The sequence below is a fragment of the Rattus rattus genome, chromosome 18 (genome assembly GCF_011064425.1).
Source record: "Rattus rattus isolate New Zealand chromosome 18, Rrattus_CSIRO_v1, whole genome shotgun sequence".
Lineage (NCBI taxonomy): Eukaryota > Metazoa > Chordata > Mammalia > Rodentia > Muridae > Rattus > Rattus rattus.
The window spans coordinates 4,279,495-4,305,495 of NC_046171.1; the positions used below are offsets into that span (position 1 = coordinate 4,279,495).

General features: G+C 52.1%; 1 protein-coding gene across 1 annotated transcript in view; it reads right to left on the bottom strand.

Annotated features, from left to right (window-relative positions):
- Tbc1d22b (TBC1 domain family member 22B) overlaps nt 1-26,001 on the bottom strand; it is a 52,434-nt gene that overhangs the window by 19,343 nt on the left and 7,090 nt on the right. Inside the window, exons 2-8 of the mRNA XM_032888534.1 lie at nt 18,934-18,990; nt 15,186-15,493; nt 13,034-13,213; nt 12,074-12,144; nt 10,766-10,894; nt 9,364-9,429; nt 5,470-5,584 (exon numbers count right to left, since the gene is read on the bottom strand). Of these exons, the coding sequence (XP_032744425.1) occupies nt 5,470-5,584; nt 9,364-9,429; nt 10,766-10,894; nt 12,074-12,144; nt 13,034-13,213; nt 15,186-15,493; nt 18,934-18,990 (926 nt within the window). The remainder of the gene's footprint in view (nt 1-5,469; nt 5,585-9,363; nt 9,430-10,765; nt 10,895-12,073; nt 12,145-13,033; nt 13,214-15,185; nt 15,494-18,933; nt 18,991-26,001) is intronic.

Here is a 26,001-nt window from a genome sequence, read left to right on the forward strand (position 1 = left end):
CGAGACGGCTCAGCCTGTAAGGGCACTTGACGTGTGTGTGGGCCTGGGGAGCTCAGCTTGACCCCCAGACACTTGTAAAGGGTTAGAAAAAAGACCTATCCATTTGGCCTCTGTCTCTCTGTCTCTGTCTCTGTCTCTCTCTCTCACACTAAAAACAGAGGCAGCCCAGGATCGTGTCCTGAGGCAACACCGAGCTGGCCATTATTCCATCCAGTTCCATCTCTGGTCTCCACACCAGCCAGCCAGGGCTGGGCAGGATGCTGAGGCCGAGTCAGAGAGGAAACAGAGGTCACACTTCCTCAGAACTGGCCACATGAGGGAGCATCGCCCACACTGAGGGTAGGGTGGGGTGGTGGTGAGAGCAGCATCCCTAGCACGGGAGGAGGTGGAGCCAGCACAACAAATGCTCTTCTTCAGGGCCCTGCTCTACTCACAACCTACGTCCTGCCAGGCACGGTGGTGCCTTTAGCCTCAGCATCTGTCAGGCACAGGGAAGTGGACCTTTGAGTTCCGGGCCAGCCTTGTCTACATAGTGAGTTCTGGGACAGCCAAAGTACACAGTGAGACCATGTTTCAAAAGATTTTAAAAACTCAACAACAACAACAACAACATCATCAACAACAACACCGTCTTCTTGGGCCAGTGAGATGGCAGAGCAGCAGGTAAAGGTGCCGGACGCCAAACCCAAAGGCCTGAGTTCAATCCCAGGCATACAGAGGAAGACAACAGAGCTGTCCTCTGCTTGTTACATATGCACAAGCCCTACCGTCCACAGAGCAGCCTCTTTCTCATCTGTTCTCAGTACAGAATTTGCTGTGTTTGGAAGGCATAGCTCAGGGCTGGAGCCCAGCACTGTCAGAAGTGGCAACTAACGGGGTGAGGCCTTTTCTCACGGAGTGCATCTTCTCCACGGGGAGAGCACTCCGTGAGCAAGCGGGGCGCATCCCGAGGGTCACCCCACCACATCCCTTCTGCCTCGGCACCACGAAACGCTGTAGCAAGGCAGACTGTGCTCTTCGCCGAGCTCTCCACCACGGTCTTCACGGAGACAGTGGTGTCGCGCAGTCTGGACTCAGGAGCCATCAAAATAACTTTACTTACAAAGCACCCAGCCATCTGGACTCTGAACGTACCCAGCCGTGAGTATCTGTCATCACAACGCAAACCAGGCTATGCCAACACTCTGAAAAAACTAATAAGTACTTTCCCACCCCTTTCAATTTAGCATCTGTTCCTCCCAACCATATACATAAATACATATGGTTTTTCACCCGAGGCCAGTTTTATTAGCATCTAAGAGAAAGACAAGAGAGGCAGACTGCAGTCCCAGTAACTTCCAGGAGAAAGGGGGAGAGGAGGAGAGGCTATTCTGCTTGTGGTGGAGTCTGACAAGCAGCCACATGTGGCAAGAGGAGAGGGGGCTTCAGAGGGGTGGAGAAGCCCACCCGCCAGGCTTTCCAAAGCTGTGAGGAGGGCTTTGCTGCAGGTAAAATGTCCACACAGCAAATTGCACTGACACACAGCTCTGACACGCGTCCCCACATCTGTGGTTAACAGCAGTAAGGCTTGGGCGGTGAGGAAGGGAGGGGCACTTCCTCCTCCCCCCTCCCGGGCCGGAAGATCTCCCTCATCTACTCCCAGGTGGACGGCACAAGGGGTCTGGGCCCCGACCTCCGGAGCTGCAGGCAGGCTTTCTCACTTTGGGCTCTGTGTGAACGCAATCTTCAACGCACACTTTTCCCCCGCAGCTGCCACGTGGCTGCACGCACCAGTAGCGGCTCCGCTTAGCTTACGGCTGAGTACTGCCCCACGGTGTGAATAGCTATAGGGCTGGGGAAGTGGCTTCCAGCTTTTATCTGTGAATGTTCGTGTTCTGTCCTGTTGGGGTCGTGAGTTTTAAATGTCTGAGAGTGCAAGGCAGGGTGTTTTGCCTGCTTTTTTCCAGGTCCCCTCCCCAGTCCCTCAGCTTACATCTCCAGACTTCAGAGATGACCTGACACTGGGCACAACACCAGAGGAGGGATGCACCGCCCCCCAGTGGCCATGCCTGGCACGGCTCCACGAGCTTCCAAGCATCCTGTGCCCGAACCGCGGGATAGGGGTCTCATTCTTCCATGTATGTGTGGACGCCACTACAAAGGCACGGGAGGAAGGGAGACCCTCCAGATAGTCTCTGCCTCAGCTGGTGGACGGAGGGGCAAACAGTGGTAAGTGACGTCACTGCTGGAGAAAGTGACTCGGTTACAGTACAGCTGAGTTCCAGGAGGACATGATGAGATGGCATGCCTGGGGCTCAGGAGGGCGTCCGAGAGAGAGGCTTCTCAGGAAGGAGTCGCTCAGGGGATAGGAGATAGGGCACAATGGGCTTTAGGTTCCAAGAGCCCTGAGGTAGCTCTCAGGAAGGGTACCTGCCACCGAGCACGACAATATGAATTTGATTCTTGGAACCAGCGTGGTACAAAGAGATAACTGCCTCCTGCATGCTGTCCTCTGCCCCATACCACACACACAAACACATCACACACACACACACACACACACACACACACACACACAAACACACCACACACATAAACACACACATACACACACACACATACACTCACACACACAAACACACCACACACACACACACTCACACACATGGTAGAGAAGACGACACATGCCTTCCTGCCATTCCTCCACCATGCTGGCTGGAGCGGGGATACAGTGAGCCAAGTCTGCCTGGTCCCTGAGAAGGGAGCCCTGCTGAGGATGGCAGCACCAGACAGACCGGTCTGGGAGCTCTGGTGTCTGACAACGGCAGCTTTTGAGCCACAGACTACGTATCTGTGGGAGACAGAGCTCCCCTGCCTTACTCAGAGCACTGTCACATGTGGAGAGGCTAATCCTCATTATCCCTGCATATCCAGGGAGTGATGGCCCCACGGAAGGAAGGGGCAGGAGTCGGGGGTCTGGGAGGGACTCTGGAGAGTCGCAGTGTTACCATGCCTAAAGTGAAGTGCCCAATGGAGTCCCGCTGCCCTGCTTCACGTGGAGGAAAAGAAGTGAAGTTACTGGGTAACTGTTTATTTTGCTGGAAAGAAACCGCTTCTATAGGTAGGCCATGTTGGCTGGCAAGGTAGCTTAGTAGGTAGAGAGCTCTTGCTGCTGACCCTACAACGTAAGTTCGATCCCCAGATGGTAGGAGAGAACTGACTCCCATAAGTTATCCTCTGACCTCCACACTCTCGTGGTTTGCACATACAGACTTAGAAAATAAATAATTAAAAATGTAAATAGTAGGATGTGTCTCAAACCTGCTTCTACGTGACTGTATACACACCCTGAGCTGATGTGTCCTCACTCGGTTCAGGGTTAGACTGTGCAGGGCCAAAAGCTCCTGGAATGAGTCTAGGGCACCCCACAGCCTCGGGGGTAACCCTCCAGGACTGTACCCTGGGCCTGGCTCAGCTGGCTTATCTTCGAAGAACCCCATCTCACAGAAGCCGCTGGCTTCCTCAGTAGACACACAGCTTGGGCCCAGGCTGGCTGTGGACATTTTTCTTACCAACTCCAAAAGATCCACTACTGAGTTTGCTGTTTTCAACTCTTGAGCAGTAAATGTGACAGGACACGGAGCAAGCTTGGGTTATGAAAGCTAGAGAGGGCCAGTGACATGGCTCAGTAGTAAAAGTGACTGCCACCAAGTCTGGTGACCTGAGTTCAAATCCTGAGACACAGAGTAGGAGAAAACAAGTCTCACTAGTGTCCTAATACACATACACACACGTGTGCACACACACATGCTAAAGAAAAAGTAAAGAACGTGTGACGTTTATATGTTGTGTTGAAATAATCTGCCCGTTACCTGGAATAGAAATTTTAAATGTCAATTCCTGACTTACTACTAATAGTGTGTGTGTGTGTGTGTGTGTGTGTGTGTGTGTGTGTGTGTGTGTGTGTGCGTGCATGCGTGTGTGTTCTTTCAGAGGCCCAGCACCCACATCATGGCTCACAACCATCTATAACTCCAGTCCCAGGAGATCCTGTACCCTGTTCTGGGCTGCACGGGTACCAGGCACACGCATGTTACACAGATACACACATGTGGGCAAGGCAAAGGCTTATATACAGAAAATAATTAAAGACATTTTTGAAAAAAAGGGAGATTTCTACTTAAAGCAGAAGATAAACAACTGGGCAGTCGGATGGCTCCGTGGTTAAGAACACTCACTGCTCTGCAGAGGGCCGGGGTCATTACCCACACCGGGCAGCTGAGGAGCAGACGGAACTCTGCCCTCTTTCTGGCCTTTGAGGGCACCTGTATTCACATGGTACACACGCAGACACGCAGTACACACACGCACAGTCAGTTTGAAATGTTTTGAAAAGGAAGAATTGAGGCCACAGAGCTGGACTGCCTGCTCGGACATGGAGGACTCTGTGGCCAGCGCTTTAGACAGCCAAGGACCAGGAGTTGAGCCCAGCACCATCCAGTCACGTGAAGAGCAAAGGTACTTCGCTCAGACCTGCCTTCGGGGTTGGAAAACTCTTTAAGCCTCCGCTCACCCTTGGATCGTGCAGCCTGAGGTGGTGGAGACATCTGCCTTACAGAGCTGCTGGCCCTGAGAGCCAGGTAACAATTGGTAAAGAGCTTTAATCCGGGTGCGGCTGGGGTTCTAGGCTCCTTCCAGTGTTCTTCTCTGTGGTTTGGGAGTTTTTTACTTGTGTGTATTTCATCATTTGAGACAGGTTTTCATTATGTGGTTCAGGCTATAACTAACAATCCTCCTGCCTCATACGGGATTGTAAATACGTGCCTGCTGCTGACTCTTCACATTGGATTCCCACACAAGCCTCTGTGCACGTGACAATAGGAACCGCACTGGCCACAGGTAAGTTATCGTGTGCCCTCGAAGCACAGTGACCGAGAAAACCCCCCAAGGAAAACCAGACTCCTTGGCTCCTTTAAGACTCTGCTTGCCTGTACTGCAGGCAGAGGCTGGACCGTGGGGAAGCCCCAGCCACTCTCAAAGGTCACTCTCAACAATGTCAAGAGCCTAGCAGGGTCAGAAGAGCGGGAACAGACCAGGGTCCCAGCCAATCTGCTGGTGTCCTCTGCATGCCCACACCTACTCATGAGATCCTGCACGGATGCCGGTATGACCTTCAGATGCCTGCGTCACACACGGGCACTGGACCTGAGTGAGACATGTTTGGAGAATCCTAAAATAATCCAGTCAAACCATCAAGCTTTCTGCCGTGGCAGAGCAGAAATGCGCTCGTGTGGCTGCTCTAGGAAGCAGCTCTTTGAGCATCTCGAGAGGTGAACTCCGGGCTTCCTCAGCTGCCCAGACAGTTCCGGGTAGAGCAAAAGGACTGCCTGCCTCTTTTTAGCAAGACACTGCCACCCGTGGTAGGGACACACAGGCAGACAGTGCACAGGAAGGGGACGGCATGCTCAGTGTGGCACCAGAGCTTCTTACCCACATATTCCGAGAGGAAGACGACAAAGAACGGAGTGACCAGGTCATTAATTCCCTGGACATACCCACTGGCGGGGTGTCGGATGGCCCAGATAAAGAGAATCCGTTCAAAGATCTAGGAAGACGAGAAGGAGAGGGGGATGTGTGTTAATCTCGGGGTACATTTCTTCCTCCACTTACCCACTTTACCACTTACCTTGGGATTAGGGGAAAGTTTTAGGAAAATTCGAAAGTGCTGTGGAACAAAGGAAGAGAGACAGGCAGAGAGCTCGGAACACAGGAGCCGCTCTGCTCAGCGGTCCTTGCCCTCTATCATTTTGCTATCTAATGACCATGACATCAAGACAGGAAACAGATGGGTGATGGGGATTACGAACTCAGTCACTTCTGTCTTTTTCTAAATCTTCCTTGGTCACTACAGGCCTTAGAGAGGGATGGCCCAGTGGCGAGATCCCAGCACCCACACTGTGGCCTACAACTGTCTGCAACTCCAGGGAATCCCCCGCCCTCTTCTGACCTCCAAGGGCAGCAGACAGGCACATGGTGCACATAAATGCATTCAGGGAAACTACTCATTCATTTAAAATAAAAATCTACAAAAAAAAAAAAAAATCAAGATTTTCTGTTTCAGTCTGATTAGGATTGGTGACAATCTATTCTTGTAGGAAGTCCCTTCATGCATCAGGGCACAACTGCACATCTCGTGGGGACAGTCTGGGGAGACACAGCAGCAGCTAAAGACACTCACCACTAAGCCTGACAGTCTGAGCTTGATCCCCAGACCCGTACAGTCAAGAAGAGTCCTGACAGACAACCTGTCCTGGGCTCCACACGCACGCACAGCACGCGCATGGCCCCTCAGGAGAAATGAATGCAATAAACCAAGGTAAAACGACACCGGCCTGCACGCTTCTACAGTCAGGGTTGGGACAGAGAAATCAATCAGCCCAGGCCCCCATAACAGAACCTTTGAGGGTTCCATATATCAATTAAAATAAGCCTTGGGTGGTTCCTGAACAGAGTCCTGCCCCTTCCCATTTGGCAGTTGTCCCTCTGCTGTCACTGGGTCTTCTGAACTCTCCCTTCATCTTCTCTCAACCCAAAGACATGCTCGCTGGCTCTGTCCTGGTGGACATGACCTCCAGCTGTGGAACTTCTGGAGAACGATGTCTCTGTGACACACAGAGGGGCAGAGATGACAGGGAAACCGACAGATAAGCCAAGGTATCAGATGGTCTCCACAGCACACCCACCCAGCCGGCCCTGAAGACAAGGGCCTCCAAGGAGAATGAGAGGAAGGAAATGCTAGACAGAGTTTGGAGATGGCTATCTAGGGTAGGGACGATGGCCTCTGTTAGCCCCTCTCGGAAAGTCTGGCAGGGACAGCTAGGAAACACCCTCAAGTGAGCTGGCCTCCATGCTTCCAACAGAGCTGCCTTGGGTTCTCAAGGTTGGAGGAGGGGTGGTGTCTGTGTTTTACTAAAGGCACTGAACAGAGTCCTCTCCTGCTAAATGACCTCTTTCTTCCTCAGAAGTGTAGCCCGAGGCTAGACCTAGTGTGTTCTGGAGGAAAATCACAAGAATTCCCAAGCCTACTGCTGCTTCTCATTCGTTACTTGGTGTGAGACACTTGCCTATGCACAAGGCCCTGGGGCTGATCCCGTGACTCAAAAAACAAAACCACTGTCTCCAGATTGGTCTCTCAGGAGGACTCACAAGGGCACCCACTTCTCCAGAGTCTCGGCCCCGGTGACTGCCTTTTACGGGGCCGACTGCACGGAAGCTGGCCGTGCGCTGCACAGAGAGCGGAGGGGGCAGTGCCTCTTCAGCAGGGATGAGTGAGGCAGACGCACACTCGGGCTAGAAAGGTGCCAGCCATGCACAAAATAAAGACGAGCCTGCCTGCCAGGGAGAGCACAGGCTCTGCACTGGGAAAGCCTGCGACAACCGCCCTGTGGGGACAACAGGATAAACCTGATGGGTTTCCCACGCCTGACTCCCCCACTACAGACAAGGCTCCACATTTGTCAGACCTGCAAGCCATTCAGTGATGGGTGGTGGTGGGTTAGTCCTCTGCAAGCTTTGCAGTATTGGGGTGCTGGTGGGTTAGTCTTCTGCAAGCCTGGCAGTATTGGGGTGCTGGTGGGTTAGTCCTCTGCAAGCTTTGCAGTATTGGGGTGCTGGTGGGTTAGTCCTCTGTGCATTCATTTGCTTAAAACGACAACAGCCCAGTATACACAGGTGATGTGGGCAAAACTGAAGAGAATAAAATATGTCACATCTCTGTGCCCAGGCTCCACTAGCCAGAGATGCCTGATGGGGGTACAGGAGGGTGCGGGAGGGAGGGTGCGGGAGGCTAGGGTGCAGGAGAAGGAAGTCAAGGGGCTGAGCACAGAGGAGGAGGGAGGAGGAGGAGGCGGGGCTGACAGCGGAAGCTGTAGGAATGGCAGTAGGGAAAGGAATGCGAGCTTTTTCTCATGCTGCCTCCTAGGGGGAGGAAGCCGATGCTGTCACCAACACAATCTTCCTTTTGGTGTTACACGTTGTGAGAGACCCCAGCAGGGGACATGTATTGGTAAAGGCTCTATGGACATATTCTCCTACTGTCCCTCTCTGTTACAGAGAGAGCTGAAAGACTTTCGAAAGCGCTGACATTCCACATCAGATGCAGCAGAACTGCTCAGGAAGCTGCTGGTCTCACGAGCGAGTGTCCCCTCTCAAGTCAAGCTAACGGTCCACTGGGGCCTTCCACGTGTGTCATTAGCTTGAGGTCTTCCAACATCACTACCAGTGTCACTCCTGGACTTAGTTCCAAAAGGATTGAAAACAGGGTCTACAGCGTATTCAGACACAACCATGCTCACTACAGCATAATCCCACAGCCTAGAGGGACAAGCAACCCGCCTGTCCACAGTTTTCATTTGGTGGAGAATTAGCAATGACAATGGAAGGTTTATAAAATCAAGGTGAGGGGGAGTTGGTGGGGAGGGGGTGGCTCATCGGGTAAAGGTGCCTATTTGACAAGAATGATGACCAGGACCCACACAGTGGAAGGAGAAAGCCAATTCCTGTTGGAGGTCCTCTCACCACACACACCATACCATGCCCTCCACAAAATAAATATATCAATGTGATAAAAACATCTTGGGGGCTGGAGAGATGGCTCAGCGGTTAGAGCACTGACTGCTCTTCCAGAGGTCCTGAGTTCAATTCCCAGCAACCACATGGTGGCTCACAACCATCTGTAATGGAATCCAGTTCTTCTGGTGTGTCTGAAGACAGCTACAGTGTAGTCATATGAAATAAATATTAAAAAAAAAAAAAAAACCTTAATGAAGGGACTTCTGACACTGTGAATCAAGTCAGACACCAAATGATAAATACTGTATAAGCTTCCTTATCTGAGGTATTTAGAGTGGTCACAGGCAAAAAGTAGAGAGGTGGTAGCGGAGAGGTGGTGGTTGCTATTTATGGGCACTAAATTTAAGTGTGGGAAAAGAAAAGTTTCTGGAAACAGAGGTGGTGCTCACAGAACACTCAGATGCATGTAAGCCACTCAGCCAGGAACTAGTAAGCAGCCACTGTTCATAAGACCAGGAAGAAGAGTAGGGCAAACTCACGCTACCGATATTTTATCAAAATTAGAAAAACAAGTCACCACCCAGCTGTGAAAAAGCAGAACGAGCCCAGGGACAGGAGTTTGACGCTAGGATTCTTTCTGCTCGAGCCTCAGGCAAAGCACTACTTGGTACCCAGTCTTGTTATAAAGGGCGGAGGACAAGGCGTGAGGAAATGCCCTGTCCCAAAATGCCACCTGTGGACACGGGGTACCAAGCAGGTGCCACTGGGCCGAGGGAGGAGGAGGACGGGACACTGAGGAACCCACCCACTCACCTCCTGGACGAGCGGCTGCTGGAACAAGGGAATGAGAGGGTTCGTCCTTGGAATGTCAATGTGAATCTGAAAAACAGAAACCACGGCCCAGAGTTAAGGCAGTGTCTAAGGCAGCGTACTCAGAAACACTTAGAACACAGCTTAGCTTTAGAGGGACAGACAGACAGAATATGGACAAAGCCCAGCTAGACCCACCCAGGAAGAGTATGAGCCCAGGTTAGCCACTGTTCACAGAGGAAACACCCCCAAATAAGCCGCTTAGTCAGCCAGACAGGCGTCTCCCCAGAGGACACTCTCCTCCTGCTGTGAGGCGGCCAGGAGACATTTCTGCAGGCAATGAGTGCTGAATGGGTCCTGAAGCAGCCACAGGCATGCACTGATGCTGCAGTCCAGAGGGACCCGACCATTGACAAACTTCATGCCTTTCCTGTGGGGTCCCATGGTCCTTAGTCCTCAGAGGATGGCCTGTGGCCAAACAGCAACACTACCACGGAGCGTGTTAGACGTGTGGGCCTCACCTCAAGACCTGCACCTATTGGTAATCCAAGGCATGGGTGGGCGTGTGTGTGTGTGTGTGTGTGTGTGTGTGTGTGTGTGTGTGTGTATGCATACATGTGTGTACACTATGTATAGTATGTGTATACATGTGTGCATATATGTATGCATGCATGCAGTGTGTACGTTTGTACACATGTGTATGTATATGTGTGTATATCTGTGCATGTGTGTACATGCATGTACACATGTTATGTTTGTATCTGTGTGTATCTGTGTGTATACATGTATGTACACTTGTGTATGTGTGGGTGATTTGTGCACACATGAAACATGAGAAGCAACACCACTGACTACTGCTAAAAACCACACCTTTCCAAGGATACTGGAAGCACCTGTAACCCCAGCAGTCAGGAGACTGAGGCGAGTTCAAATCAGTCTGAGCTACGAGACTTCCAGTCTAAACTACAGAGTAAAACCCTGTCCCAGGAGGGAGAAAATAAAATGAATCAGGAGCTGGCTCAGCAGCTAAGAGGACAGGCTGTTCCTCCTGGAGACCTGAGTTTGGTCTCACATCATAGCTCGCAACAGTCTCTACACCAGTTCCAAGGATCCAGTACCCTTGGGTGCCTGAACTCTCACATACACACAGACACACACACTCAACACACATCCACCTGCACACATGCATGCACATGCACACTCACTCATTCACTCACTCACTCACTCCTGACCACGCACACACACACTCACACGCCTGCACACACGCACATCCAGGGTAAGTTCTATTTTTTAATTGCAAAGTCAAAGCCACTGGATAAGAAGAGGGAGGGGCCGCAAAACACACAGGACGTCTCTCCCCTCCCTGCACAAGAGGCTCCAGGAGCACAGCTCCCCGACGTCACACCTGTCTGTAGGTGTCCTGGTGGTGCTCTTCATTCCGAGAGTCATAATACTGCTCAATGAAGCCAAAGTACTCCTCCCGCTTCCGCTGCAGGGTCAGCTTGCGCCGCTCGGTGTTTGCCGGGAGATAGCCCTAAAGGCGACAGAGCCTGTCAGAGGGTGAGTTCTCACTTCAGCCTGAACCGGTGACTTGGAAACCATCCCAGCACAGAACAGGAAGGCCAAGAGGACCAAGCAGGTGTTCTTGGGTTCAGCCCCCGCCCCGCCCCTTGCGCTCGCCCCTTGCGCTCGCCCTCTTCTGGATAGCAGAAGAAGCAAGCCAGCTCTCCCAGCCTGCACACTGCTTTGGTCCCACGCCCAGGGCTGACACCACTGAGCAGTAACTACATACAAGTCAGCAGTAGGGAGCTGGACCCGAGTCACAGCCTCCCAGGGAATTACAAGGATCTGGAAACTCCCGAGACACTTCCTGGTGCGGATCACACATTTTTTCCCAGTGTAACACTGGGAGCCATGAGCTCAGCAAGCTGAGGGAGTCTGTGACTTGGCAGCCGAGAGACCGGCACAGAACTCTGGCAGCCTGAACAGCCATTCTTCTTCCTAAACCTCCTGTCCCTCTTCGGCTTGCCTAATGCATTCTGAGCAGCATCTGAATTTACTAGGAGTGGCTGAGGCACCAACTGCATGGCTGTAAGACCAGGACCAGGGGACAGTGACAACACGCCCTTCCTCTCAAAGGCTTTTACGTAGTGTTCTCCTTAGTGGGTGGCTGGAGAACTGGCACGGTGATGTGGGGAGGGGTTACTGTTTGATCTGGGGTTCGCACCCAGCACCTAGCCCTGGGCCTCTGAAAATCCTTACTGGGTGAATGGGCAGAGCTCAGAGGCCCAGAGGGAAGCGCCCCAAAGCAGGAGCTCTATAATGCTGAGTGTGGGAGAGAAAGAGCAGCTTCTGAGAGGCCCACGGACTGAGTCTTCGCATGAAGCTGGGAGACGGATTTCCAAACGCTGTCAGGAGTGTTGATGATGCCTGCTCAAAGCCAGTGCTGGGACCCTCCTGTCCTGCTAGATCCCTCCCCACAGTTAAGAAAGTGACACTGTGACCATGGGAGCCAGCTCCCGGCCTTCTCCACACATAGCCGTGGAATACACTCACCTGTGGGTGCGGGAACAAACTCTCAAGGACGTGTCCTTTGGACACAGCCCCACAGCTGTGCCAGGCAGCACTAGAGGAGTCTATGGCATCAGAGCAACCTTGGCAGGCAGAGGGCTGTCTGAGGCCCACACAGCTCCTCATGGCGGTTGGAACTCACCGACAGCAGTCTCCAGGTCACTGGTCGAACTTCCCGGGGGACGCCTGGCCAGCTCCACCTCCTCAGTTCATCTACAAACACAGACAGCCTCACTGAACCAGGTCCTTCTGCAAGGGCCTGAAACCAACCTTGGCCAGGTGCCTCCTACCACCAAATACACTCACCACCACCACCATTGATAAGACAAGCCAGGAAAGGCTCCCTGCCACAGCCTCCAGCGGCAGGGTGCCCAGGGCACATACAGCGACCTTTGGCTCAGAGAAGCTGTGGGTGTATGTGGGGGAACCATAGAGTTGTCCTGGTCTAGCTGCCTAGAGAGGTATGCGTCATAGGTTTTTCAGGCTGGAGTCCGAGGCTCCTGGGGCACCATGTGCTTTCCAGTTCCTGAGAAACCGAGGCATTCCCTCGGGCAGGGCAGCACTCAGGCTGCCTGCGTTTCTCTGCACTCCCTACAAGTCAGCGAGGCATACGCAAGTTTGACAGGACAATTGGTCTAAGACATTAATCTTGTGTGTCCTGAATAGCTGGCAAACGTCACTGTATTCTGGCGACTACCACTGTATTCTGGTTCTGATAAACATATAAAACCGTCTGATTTGCTCCCAATAAACTTGTTACAGCTCAGGCTTGCTGTGTTCCCTCCAACCTGACCTGGTCAAGATCCATTTCTCAGAGGCCCCGCAGGTAACCTGGGCCCAGTAAGTAAACGCTGGTGCATGCAGGCGTGGACTTCTGTGAGAACTCCTGAGGCAGCAGACAGAGCTGGCACGGGCGCCCCACGGTCTGCAGGCCCCATTCACGCTAGTCCCTAATGTCCGACAACAGGCTTCTGACTAAACTCTGTGCATCGCTGCTCTGGCACCGGACTAGGACAAGCAAAAGAAGGGAGCCGGTGGATATGTCCGACCTCTGAGAACCAGTCGCCAGTGCCTACTCTGCCCAGGGCCCTGGGGCACGCACCTAAGTCAGTGTTGTGGCTCGAAAGCAGCTGGCGGAACTTTTCGAGGCGGGTTTTCTCCCGGACTGTCATTGGAGGGGCCCCAGAAGCGTTCTGGTCTGAGATCCGGGCGACGAGGGGGATGATGGGCCGGAGAGGGAGAGACTGTTGTTTGTGGAGTGTGTTCCTCAGGCACGTGTCACCTGAAGGGATTTGAAAAGGAGAAAGACCTACATAGGAAGGTCGCAGGTCAGACGCCCCAGTCTGCGCAGACCGTGCAGTGCTTTCTCCGGGGCGGGACCTGAGCCTGTGGCACTCCTGAGGCTCGAGCTGAGAAACAGTGAGAGAATGAGGCCCGCAGGGCTCTGCTTCCAAACAGAGGGACTGCACGTGTACCACAGAGGGCAACTGTGGCCAGCTGACCCCAGATGTCGCTGTGACTTCTAAGAATGTACGTGGTAACACCAAGGGAGACGAAACTTTCTATCCTACCCTGGATCTTAAGCTGCCTTAACCTGGTGAGTGCGGTAGCCACAGAGCTAAAGCAGAGTGTGGAGGGCTAGGCCGTGGCCCTGTGTACAACCCTCTGGCTAGGCACATGGCTGCCCTCACAGCCAGGCTCAACCTTGGCCTGCACTTGGCCCACAGGAGCCCTTCAAGGTGTGTAGGAAGCTCTGGCCTCAGGCAACCCCGTGCCAAGTAGCCGGCTCCTCTGCTCCATGTTCCTCACACAAATGAAGCAGCTTTGAATTCTGCTGCTACCACCAAAGCAGGGGAAGCTGGACTCCGTTCTACTGTAGATGGTCTAACTCAGCTGGTGCCTGCCACCTAGAGGGGGCCGTGCCCGCCATTTCAGCATGAGCTCCCATGATCCCTTACGACACCTGCTAAGAAGTTTTAGCGACTTTACAGAAGAACAAAGTCAGCCTGGGAACCTGAGGAACTGGGGCGGTGGAGGGGGGCCTCCAGGCTGTCTGACTCCAGCGCCCTTCAGAATGAGCTGCCACAAAGAAAACTGTTTCAGGGACTGCCCTCCTAGGGCTGGGTCACGTTCCTCAATACCTAAAATGAATATATTAAACACTGAATGGGAACAGGCCAGCACTGCAGAAGCTTGCGACAGCCGCCATAAGGCACCTGACTGGGACGCCTACAGTGACAAGTGGGGCTGAGAAAATGCAGAACGCATGCAGTAAACTTAGGCAGATGGGCATCTCCAGCATCGGCTGTTTACAGGCAGATGTGCAGAAGGAACCTCCACAGGGAGACACGTGGGGGGCCTGGCTGCACAGGGCAGCCTGCAGGGATCGAGGCAGGGGCCTTCCTGACGTTGAGAACCTCATCCATAGCTTAGGCCACCTGGCCAATCGGTGCTGAATGCCTGTCTGAGACTGGCACTGTGGGTTCAAGCTGGGCCCGTCTCAGCAGACACACAGGGGGGAATCTCAGTGAAGACTCCACGGCCAAACTGCATGGCCTTGTGTGAGGTCTGAGGCTGTTGAAGAAACTCAGGGAAGCTGAGGTAGGATCCTCTGAGGCTCTGACATCCTGTGTCCTTTATGCCCATGGCCTGTGAGCTTATTAACTGTAGCTGGGATGAGGGAGGGCACTTCCCTGCCCAGGTCGGAGTGGCCGGCTTATTTGTAAAGCAACACTAGTGGGTCCTTAAAAATGTACACAGAAAGTGCCCAGACATCTAAAGTCACCATCTCCCTCAGCAGGAACTGAGGCCAGCTTCCCAAATTAGAAAAACAAAACAAAACCTGAGGGCTGATGTCAGGGCTCTGACCTGGTCCCTCAGTACACACTGTTTGCATCACAGAAATGGGAAAAGGGCCTCCTGAGGTGGGCGGCCACTCCCCAGGGCTGAGGAGGCGGACTATTTGTGAATTCATTCCCTGGCACCTTTAAACACATCTGGTATTTGTAAACCTGCCCAGGCCTAGAGCAATGGGAAATGTGTGGCTGCCACTCACTGCAGGGAAAGGGACAAGGGGGAGAGTGTTGGCGAGGGCCATAGGGAAGGGCGGGGACAGCCAGTGTGCTGGCGTCAGACCTTTGGCTGAGTGTTTTTGTTTTTGTGCGTCCTCCTGCCGTAGAAGATCTGGGCAGGAGGGAACTCTTCTCTCTAGCCGAGCTCCACTGAGAGGATACAGAAGGGCAGGATGGACTCACTGGAATTTCGGGACAGCTGGGCGTCACTGCTGGACTTTATGACCTTGTAGTTGGCAGGGACGTCCGATGTTGTCGACTGCGACCGTTCCGGTTTCACCCTCAGCTTGCTGTGGTTTTCCAGGACTTGGGCTGCAGTGGCCAAAGCCACTTTCGAGTTCAGGGTTTGGAGAGACGGTGAGGAAAGGTCCTCTTCCTCATCATCGCCAATGTCCCAAGCGTCACTGGTATTCTGGGCAAACTCGTGGAAACTGGAGGCCTTCTTGTTCTTCAGAGGAACTGAGTTGACTTTCGACCGCTCTTTGATGAAGCTTCAAGAGAGGGGACGGCACTGCTGAGCAGGGTGACATGCCTGACCACCTTCGTTAGCATTTGGCATACAATATCATAACCCACAACCACCAACACACCTGTCCATCTTCAGAGAACGCCACCCCCAGCCGCTGCTCACGGGGAGCAGAGAGGAGCAGAGCCGGGCTTATCGGCTCCCACGCACTCTCTTACTTCCTGGCACTCTTGAACTCAGGTGAAACCACCCGACCAGTGTGAGCTAAGGGAAGTGAGGGGGCCACACCACGCTGACAGCTGCCCCATGGCCCATCCTGCTCACCGTGACCTGCGAGGTTGCAGGCTCAGGGCTTCCCTCTGCCTGAGTCACTGAGCGACTAGGTGGACCACAGCTTGCCTTCCATTTGCCCGCCCTCCTCCACGTTGGACACATAAGCAAGAACCAAGCCTTAGCCGTAGACTACTGAGGTGTCAAGGTTGATCTGCCAGGCCAGTGGGAGCCGGAGTAGCCATCGGAGTAGAATGTTAGCTGCTGTGGGCGCTGGGTAACGTTAACTGTCCGTGCACATGGCACTGAGTCTCAAAATGAAAAGCCCCCTCTTTTTAACTCTGCCAGCCGAGAGAAAAAAGTCTGAGCTTGGTGAGTCTCTCCCAGACGTCACAGAGAGAAGCAGCCACCTGAGAGTCTACAGTATACGATACGTGGAACTGGACCACAAAGGGGTAAAGACATCACTAAAACCCTCCTCCACTCATCTCCTTGGCAGCAAGGCAAGGCTGCCGTGGGCAGCAGAGCAGGCTGTGCCTAAAGAGCCCCCATTCTAAGGCCTTCTACCCAGAGGGTCCAACACTTCTGACCTCCTTGGACACCTATACTTATGAGCACATAACACCACATATGACCGACAGACGGACACATACACGCATACACACAGACACACATGTACACACAAAATTTAAAAAACAAATAATACATCCTTGGGTCTAGCGAGATGGCTGGGTGGTGAGAGCACTGGCTGCCCTTGAGGACCCGGGTTCAGTTCCCAGCACCCACACAGTGGCTCCCGAGCCTCTGTAACTCCAGTTCAGGGCTCTGTTGCCCTCTCTGGCCTCCTTAGCCACTAAGCACATGTATTCACGGAGGCAAACACTCATACACAGAAAAATAAATCTTCAGAAAGTGGATTGAAAAACAAAGTCCAGGAGGCAGTAAAAATCCTCAAGAAACACACTAAGGGACACATTTGCCTGAGACTCAGCGAAGGACACTGTGACAAGGAGTGGCTGAGGGTTATGCTGCTTGGAACAGGAGAGCTGCCGTGTGTGATCCGACACCACCACCCTGCTTCACCTCGATGCTGCTCTGCTTCCAGAACTGCTTTGGCTCTGTTTGACATGAGATTCGTACATATCGAGGGCAACACTCAGAATTACGTTAGAAAAGGTCTGGCAATGGTTAATTGAGGTAAATCGAGTAGGGAATTTAGACATTCGAGCAAACCGAATCTCCCCCAACCCCGCCCAGGCTTCACTGCGATAGTGCTGTAACCCGGAGGTGGGACCTGCCACGCAGCCTCGGTTCCGACGACAATCCATTTAGGAGTCTGCCACGCCAGCAAGTGGCTGACGGGGCTGCCCAGCAATAACACGAGTTTTATCTGAGCTATAAAAATCATGGCAGGCAATGCTGCCACTAATAGTAATAATTTAGCAAATTGGAGTCGGTATTCATGGACAGGAGATGACTTAGCGTCCTCCTGCAGTTTAGATAATTAAGGGCCAGCTGTGGAAGCTTCTACTATGATGGAGATTAAGCACACGGTAATTAATGATGGTCTGGAGCTGAGCAGAGAAAGCAATCAAAGCTCCAAACAAAGGTAGTAAAACAAGGGCGATAAATGTTTTACGGCAACAACCTGTGATTGTAAAACGGTCTGCTGCTGCACTCACGCTGCCCCACAATCGAGACCATTAATACCAAGACAGGGCGGACGTGAGAAGGGGAAGCCATGAATTAGAGCTAATGCATTCATATCTGTGAAGCCGACTGATGGTGTGACTCTATGGAGAGAGCAGGGAAGGTGTCCTGGGTTTTACACTTTAACACGTGAAACATTAAAACAAAGCTATTCAGAAGTTTGCTGCTCAGTCTGTGCCGTGGCCATACTCCTGAGGATCTGCCCTCGGTACAGAACCAGGGGACACTTGATGGAGGCACAGTAAGGGGAAGGAACTGAGCGTAAGTGTACCCACTGCACACAGAATGTGTGCACGGGGGATTTCCATGTTGACTACATGACTCTCGGTCAATTATAGAACTAGCCGGACGGGCTCCTCCAGCATCTGTCCCCGGGCGATGGGATGCTTTTCTACAGCAACACCGGACTGCGATGCGTACGTAACCTGATAAGACCCTGCTGTCAGGCCACTGAGTGGACGCTCTAGTCTAGTCTCCCGCCGTCATTCACCACAGCTTCAGGGATCTCACAGCACATCACGTTCAGAAGGAAGCAGGTAAAAGTGCTAAAAGCGCCTCCTATATAGAATTCACTCATTTCATTCTTACTGTCTGTCTGTCCGTCTGTCTGTCTAATTAAGAAAGAGCTCCCATGGGGCTGGAGAGATGGATGGCTTGACTAAGAGTAATCAGTGCTCTTGCAGACAACCTCAGTTCACCATGTCTAACAATCACCACTGCCTATAGCGTCAAAGGTCCAGGGGATCCAGTGCCCTCTTCCTGCCTATGTGGGTGCCCACACACACTTGTGAACATTTACACATGTGAGACAGGGAGGAAGCAAGAGTTCCTTCATGGACCGGAGAGGTGACTCAGAGGTCAAGAACACTTGCTAGGCCTGGTGATGGTGGCGCATGCCTTTAATCACAGAGGCAACTTAGATCACTGTGAGTTTGAGGCCAGCCTGGTCTACAGAGCTAATTCCAGGACAGCCAGGGCTGCACAGAGAAACCCTGTCTTGAAAAAACAAAGCAAACATAAAAACCAAAACACACTTGATTTTGTAGAGGGATGGAGTTTAGTGCCCAGCACCCACATGGTGGCTCACAATTACCTACAACTTCAGTTCCAGGGCATCTGATGCCCTCGTATGCACCTACATGATGCATACAGTGCATATATATTACTCAGGCAAGCATACATGCATACATGCATACATACATACATACATACATACATACAAACATACATACAAAATCAATTTTTTAAAAACTGCCCCTTTGGCCAGGCAGAGTGATACGTGTCTTTAAAATCCCAGCACTCAGGAGGCAGAGGGAGGTAGGTCTCTGAGTTTGAAGCCAGCCTGGTCTACACAGTGAGAATCTTCACAGTGAGACGATTGCTCCTGGCTCACCTGGGCAGAGAGGCAGATAGAAAGGCCAGGGAGGAGACAGTCACGCAGCAAACTGGAGGGCGGGTGAGTGGCGGGGGAAGGTCTTGACTTACTTTTTGGTGAGCCGAGGGTCCAGAGGAGGGTGCTGAGCTCCATACACGGGCTGAATGCTGAAAGCAGGGAGACACGGGTTCAGTGAGGGCTGATGGGCCGCTGTGGGCCTGGTGAGACACGGAGCTATGGGACTCGGAGAAGTAGCCTGCTTCCAGGGATGGCACCCCATCATTCCAAAGACAGTAGCCTACCCTTCAAGACAGCCCTCGAGGGTCTCGGTGAGTTCCAGGTCAGTCTGGTCTACATAGAGAGTTCTAGGCCAGCCAGAGCTACACCAAGAAACCCCGTCTCAAAAATAAATAAAAGAAGAAGGGAGGGACGGAGGGAAGGGGGGAAGAGAGGAAGGAAGGGAGAGAGGAAGAGAGGAAGGGAGGGAGGGAGGGAAGGGGGGGAAGAGAGGGAGGGAGGGAGGGAGGGGAGGGAGGGAGGAGGGAGGGAGGGAGGGGGGGAGGGAGGTCTCTTTATGTTCATGGGTGTTTGCCTGCATCTGTCTATGAACTGCTTCTGTACCTGGTGCCCAAGGCAGCAGAAATGGGCACCGGATCCTCCGGAGTTTCATTCACAGACAGTTATGAACTGCCGTGTGGATGCTGGGAGCTGCTGGACCATCTGTCTAGCCCCTTCTCCCCCAAATACCCACCCTAAGGAAAATACAAAGGATGTGTGCATCGGGAGGCAAACCTAAACCACTCAGATCAGGATGGTTCTTCTGAGTCTCGAAGGAGAAGTCAACCCCTCAATGTCCCTCTCTAAGGACTAGTGAAACGAACTGTAACCTGTTAACTGCACAGGCCTTAGCAGTGACACTGGGGAATGGGCCTGAGTAACAACGTGAATCATGCCTAAGTAACAGAGAGAACACTGTGTCTGTCTGTCTGGGCGGTCCAGTACTTGGGAGCCAGAGGCAGGTGGATCTTTGTGAACTTGAGCCCAGCCGGTGCTACATTGTGAGTTCAAGGCTAGTCTAGGCTACACACTGAGACCCTGTCCCATTACAAGAAATGGCTGGTTGAGAGGGAGTGGCTCTCTGTGATGGGGAAGGGGTGGAAACAAACAAGACACAGGGGCTTCTGGGAAATGAACATTCAGTTTTACTACCCATCAAGCCATTACACATTCTGTGGTGTGATACGTCACAATAAAAATGCTCTGAGGTTGTCAAGGGGGCTCAGGTACTTGCTGACATCTACACATGTGCCATGACATGCACATACCCACATATACACATATACACAATAAATAAATATAATCCAAAAGGAGTTACAGACACAATCACTAGAATACATAAAATTTCCAAGTTATCAGATTGCATACAATGTAGGCACAGTCTAGTCCATATTGTAAATTTTTTTACTCTTTATTTAGTTAGTTTTGTTTTTCGAGACAGGGTTTCTCTGTGTAGCCCTGGCTGTCCTGGAACTCACTCTGTAGACCAGGCTGGCCTCAAACTCCTGCCTCTGCCTCCTGAGTGCTGGGATTAAAGGTGGGTGCCACCACCATAGATAGCCTCGAAAAAAAAAGGAAGGAGAGAGAGAGAGAGAGAGAGAGAGAGAGAGAGAGAGAGAGAGAGAGAGAGAAGAAAAACCCAGAGACCAACTGAACAGGAAAGAAACCGATCTCTACCAGCAGGAGCTAGTTAAATAAAGAAATAAATCCCGAGCATCCTGAAGGAAGGGACCGTTCTGTCCCACGGACATGAGATAAGTGCCAGCTAAACTGTCCAAGGTGCCATGTTAGTCAGTGCTCTCTAGAGCAACAGGACTTAGAGAATGAATCTATGTATAAAGAAAGGGGTCTATTAGAATGGCTGACAGGCCGCGGTCCGGCTAGCTCCACCATGGCTGTCTACCAATGGAAGGTCCAAGAATCCAGTGGTGGCTCAGTCCGAGAGGCTGGATGTCTCGGCTGGTCGTCAGTAGGCACCAGAATCACAAGGAAGTAGGCTCTAACGCCAGTGAAGGAATGGACATGCCGGAGAGAGGTGGCTTCCATGCCAGCAGAAGGTGTGGCCCAGAGCAGAGGTGGGTCTTCCCTAATTCTCAACAGAGGAATCTCAATGGCTGAGAAACACTTAACGAAATAAATGTTCAGCACCCTTGGTCATCAGGGAAATGTAAATCAAAACTACCGTGAGACTCCACCTGTCATAAGGGCTAAGATCAGTAACACAAGTGACAGCTGGCCAGGATGTGGAGCGATGGGAAACGCTCCTCCATCGCTGGTGGGAGTTCCAACGTGCACAGCCATGGGGAAATCAGTGTGGTGGCTCCTCAGAAACCTGTGAGTAGATTTACCTCAAGACCCAGCTACGCCTCTCTTGGGCGTCCTACCACAAGGACACTCACAGAAGCTTCATTTATAGTGGCCGAAAACTGAAAATAACAGATGTCCCTCAACCGACGAATGGGTAAAGACACTGGAATATTTACACAGTGGATTATTATGCAGCTGTTACAGAAGAATGGTATTCAGAAATGTGCAGGTGAACAGATGAAACTAGAAAAAAAAATTATCCCAAGGAAGGCAACCAGACCCAGAACGACAAACATGGTGCCTACTGACTCCTCAGTGGGTATTGGCTGTCAGGGATAATCAATCACCCTACAATCCAGACCCAGGGAGGCTAAGTGACAAGGAGGGGCCCAAGGGGAGATACAATAGATTTGATGGTAGATTGGGGTAAGATAGGAAGGATCAGGTGGGGAGGGAGAGATGGGGGTGAGAGCTCGGGGAGAGATGCCTGACTAGAGGGGCATTTAGGGGGTGATGTGGAAACCTCCTGGAACCTATGAGGAGAACCCTAGTGAGGACTCGTAGTAACGGAGGATTCGGATCCTGAACTGGTGATCTTCAGTTCCCTGGTGAGGCTCCCACACCTGTCCTGCCGGCAAGATGGCCTAGGGCTGTGGTGGCTCAGAGCTGGAGAGAGTAGCCAACATGAGGCCCACGCCACGGGAGGGATCCTCTGCCCGACACTGCCTGATGGCCAGGAACTAAGCGGGATGGCGGAGAGACCCATGGCAGAACCAACCGTGACGGAGTCAGTGATATTCTGCTGTCCCAGATCAGCGTCCACTCCACACCCAGATAGGCTTCTTCCAGCAGGCGAGGGGAGCAGATGCTAACACTCACGCCCAAACCTTAGCAGGAGCGCACGGAACCCTTTGCAAGAGGTGAGGGAAGGATTGCGGGAGCTGGAGGATCAAGGACACCAGAAGAACATGGCCACAGAATCAACTAAGCAGGGCTCGTAGGGGCTCACAGAGACTGAAGTGACAATCATGGAGCCTGCGTGGGTCTCTCTCTGCTAGGTCATCTGCATTCGCACTGTGGTTGTTAGCTTGGGACATTTGTGGGACTCCTAACAGTGGGGGAGGGGTGTCTCTGACTCTTGCCTGCTCTTAGGACCCTTTTCCTCCACTGGGTTACGTCATCCAGCCTTGATTCGAGGGTCTGTGCCTGGTCTCGTTGCATCTTGTTATGCTGGGTTCGCTTAGCATCACTGGGAGGCCTGCTCTTCTCTGAAGGGAAATGGAGGAGCAGGGGATGGGGGAGGGGAGGGAGGAGCAGTGGGAAGAGGGGAGGGAGGGGAGGCGACAGTCGGGATGTATTGTATAAGAGAAGAATACAGTTTTTAAAAAAGTGAGTCTTCCTACTTCAAAAGATTAAGAAAAAAAAAAGTCAGCAAGGTGGTGGTACAGGAGTCCAGTGCACAGGAGTCCAGTGCTCAGGAGGCAGAGGCAGGTGGATTGTTTGAATTTGAGGCCAGCCTGGTCTACAGAGTGAGTTCCAGGACAGCCAGGGCTATGCAGAAAAATTCTATCTGGAAAAAAGAGAAAGGAAGGAAGGAAGGAAGGAGGGAGGGAGGGAGGGAGGGAGGGAGGGAGGAGAGAGAGAGACAGTAGGGCTATCAGTTCCTCACAGCTGTGCCCAGCCATTTGGGGTTTAGTTCACCCAGACGTAGTCAGGTTGACAACCAGGAATGGCATCACAGATGCACAACTTTAAGCATAATGACATCAGATATTTTTGCAAAAGTACTAAAAGTGAAAGGTGTTCACGTTTGTATCTTATAATTGGGGTGGGGGGCAGGAAGAGAGCTTTGGTGAAAGGCTGCAGAGTGGACCCAGCCTCAGGGAGAGCACTTGCTCCCCCTGCAAACGAGTCCCTCTCTGATTCAGCGGCGTCTACAAGCAGCACCTTAATATGGTACAAACTCACAGTCTGAAAGGGCTGGGAGGCGCAGCACAGCTCCTGGCGGTGAGGAGCAGCCTGTGGGGTGGGTCACACACAAGGAAACAGCACACACTGCCAAGACACCCTGACTTGCTTCCTCCCTCCCATGTTTATAGTTTAATCCTCACCCAGTGTTTAGAAAACAGGATAGGATTGAGTGTGTGTGTGTGTGTGTGTGTGTGTGTGTGTGTGTGTGTGTGTGTCTGCATCCATGTGAGCACATATCCACCACATACATGAGTGCCCTCAGAGGCCAGAAGAGGGCAGAAGATACTCTGGACTGGACTTACAGATCGCCTCATGGGTGCTGGGAACTGAACTCAGGTCCTCTGAAGAGCAGTCTTTTTTTTTTTTTTTGGTTCTTTTTTTTCGGAGCTGGGGACCGGAACCCAGGGCCTTGCGCTTCCTAGGCAAGCGCTCTACCGCTGAGCTAAATCCCCAACCCTGGAAGAGCAGTCTTAACCACTGAGCCATCTCTCCAGCCCCCAAGCTCACTGCCATTTTTGTTTCTTATGATAGAGGAAATCTTAAGATGCTTCCCAAAGGGGTTGGGGATTTAGCTCAGTGGTAGAGCGCTTGCCTAGGAAGCGCAAGGCCCTGGGTTCGGTCCCCAGCTCCGAAAAAAAAAAAAAAAAAAAAAGATGCTTCCCAAAAAGAATCTAGGCCAGTCGGTCATTTCCACAGGATATCATCTTTATTTTTTAGAGAAGCATATAAGATCTTAGAGATCATGATGGCATTTTCAAACTTGTTTGACATTCATTCTGGAGGTCAGAGGGAATCTCCTCACATGTGAGTCTGAGTTCTGGATTTTTTCTGCTCTAGGAATATCGACTCCCTAGCCTCTCTGGAAGACAGCTGATTTGTGCCACAGAGCACTACAGAAGTACGAACTCCAAAAGGCTAGTGATGGGTTCCTTTCCTTTCCTAGGCCAAGGACAAGGAAAGGAAAAATCCAAGAGGTACCAGAGCACAGGGAAAGCCTAGCGCACAGACCTAAGGAACTTACACAAAAACAAAAATTAAAACACAGGGGCCACAGTTTGCATTTTAACATTTCCAGAACCTCCCAGGTTCAAGCCTTGAAATCTCAAGTTTCATTTAAGATAAACGCTACAAGGCAGAAGATGCCACCAGGCCGGTTAGGTTAGCTGACTGGATAGAAAGTAAGGTCTTCACGTCCTCTCTGAGAAAAGGCATACCAAACCGTAAGGGCCAGAGCCATCGACTACCAGGGAGGAGGCTCGTCCGCTCCCAGGAGACGATTTTTCAAAGAGGCTGGCTAATGTGCTGGCAAAGCCAGAAAGGCTCTGATAAATGACGGTCCACAGCAGCAGAGGCATCGGGGCCTAAATTGAATTTGTTAGCGTGTTCTTGAACTAGACTATGATATATCTGAACCAGGGACACTTTGTATAATAAATCAGTTTGCTGAACCTCAATGAAGACAGGTGGGAAGTTATAAAAGGAAGAGAAACCAAGATTATCACAGGGGCCTGACGAAGACAGACTGCAGAGCGGGAGAGCAAAGGTGCCCATTTACTGACTTGACAATTCACCTAGGAGGGCCTGGAGAGCTGGCTCAGTGGTTAAGGGTGCTGGCTGCTCTTCTAGAAAATAAGGGTACAATTCCCAGCACCCACATGGTAGCTCAAAACTCCATTTCCAGAAGACCTGACAATCTTTTCTGCCCCAGATATGCACACAAAATAATTCAAAAAATTTTAAATAATTCATCTATGAGCCTGTACCAGCCAGGCCCCTTGAGAACCACACACTCAGTGCTGGAACAAGCTGGTTGCCACTCTACCCTGTCGGTGGCTGGGTACACATCTGCGATTCTAGAACTAAGCAGGCTGAGGCTAGCCTTGGCTATGTAGAGTACACCAGGCCAGCCTAGACTACAGTATAAGATTCTACTTAATTGCTTGAAGTGTAAAAGCATCTTCAGGCAGAAAGGAAAATGTAAGGAAAAGATAGTACACACCCACGGGTGATGGGTGACAGGCCCGCTCGCTAACACTCCACATTTCCAGCCCCAGAAGACGTAAAGCATTAGGGAGACCCTGACTGATGTCTGTCACGGTCCTTCCCTAGCAGCCGGTACAGGGACCCTCTGTCCATTTCCACACTCCTCTCGTTTCTTTTCTTTGTTATTCTTGTGCACTGTGTGTAAGTGCAGACACCATGGCGTATAGCTGGAGGTCAGAGGACAGCTTTCAGGAGTCACTCCTCCCACCGTGGGTTCTAGGGATCAAATCCAGGTTGTCAGGGCTGTGGGAGCAAGTCTCTTAGCTACTGAGCACACTCACTAGCCCTAATTAATGTCTATGGGTCTCCCTCTTCCTCTTCCTCCCCTTCTTCCTCCTCTTCCCCTCCTCCCCCACTTCCTCCTCCTCCTCCTCCTCTTCTGCCCTCCCCCTCCTCCCTTCCCCTCTTCCCCATCTTGTGATGCTGGAGAGACCCAGGACTTCAGCTCCCAGAGGCAAGCCTGCTGACACTGAGCTCCAGGCCCAGCCCAGCAGGATCAGTCCACACCTGGCTGTTTACCCCAGCTCCACGTCTACTTTATCTGATCACAAACATGACATATGCTCAGTGGAAGAACCGGAAAGCCAGCCGTTTGTTCTCCTCAGCTGGGGGAGCACCAACACTGGGCAGGTTTTCAGCTTCTAGGGAGCTGTGGCCTCTGTGGCTTCCTCGTGGTGTGTCAACAGGCAGCACACGCCAGCGGGCACTTACCAGCCCGAGTGGGTAAAGTGAGAGCTCCACAGGCCTGCTCTCTGCGTCAGCTGTCTCCTCTCTGGTACCTGAAAGCCGCAGACTGACAT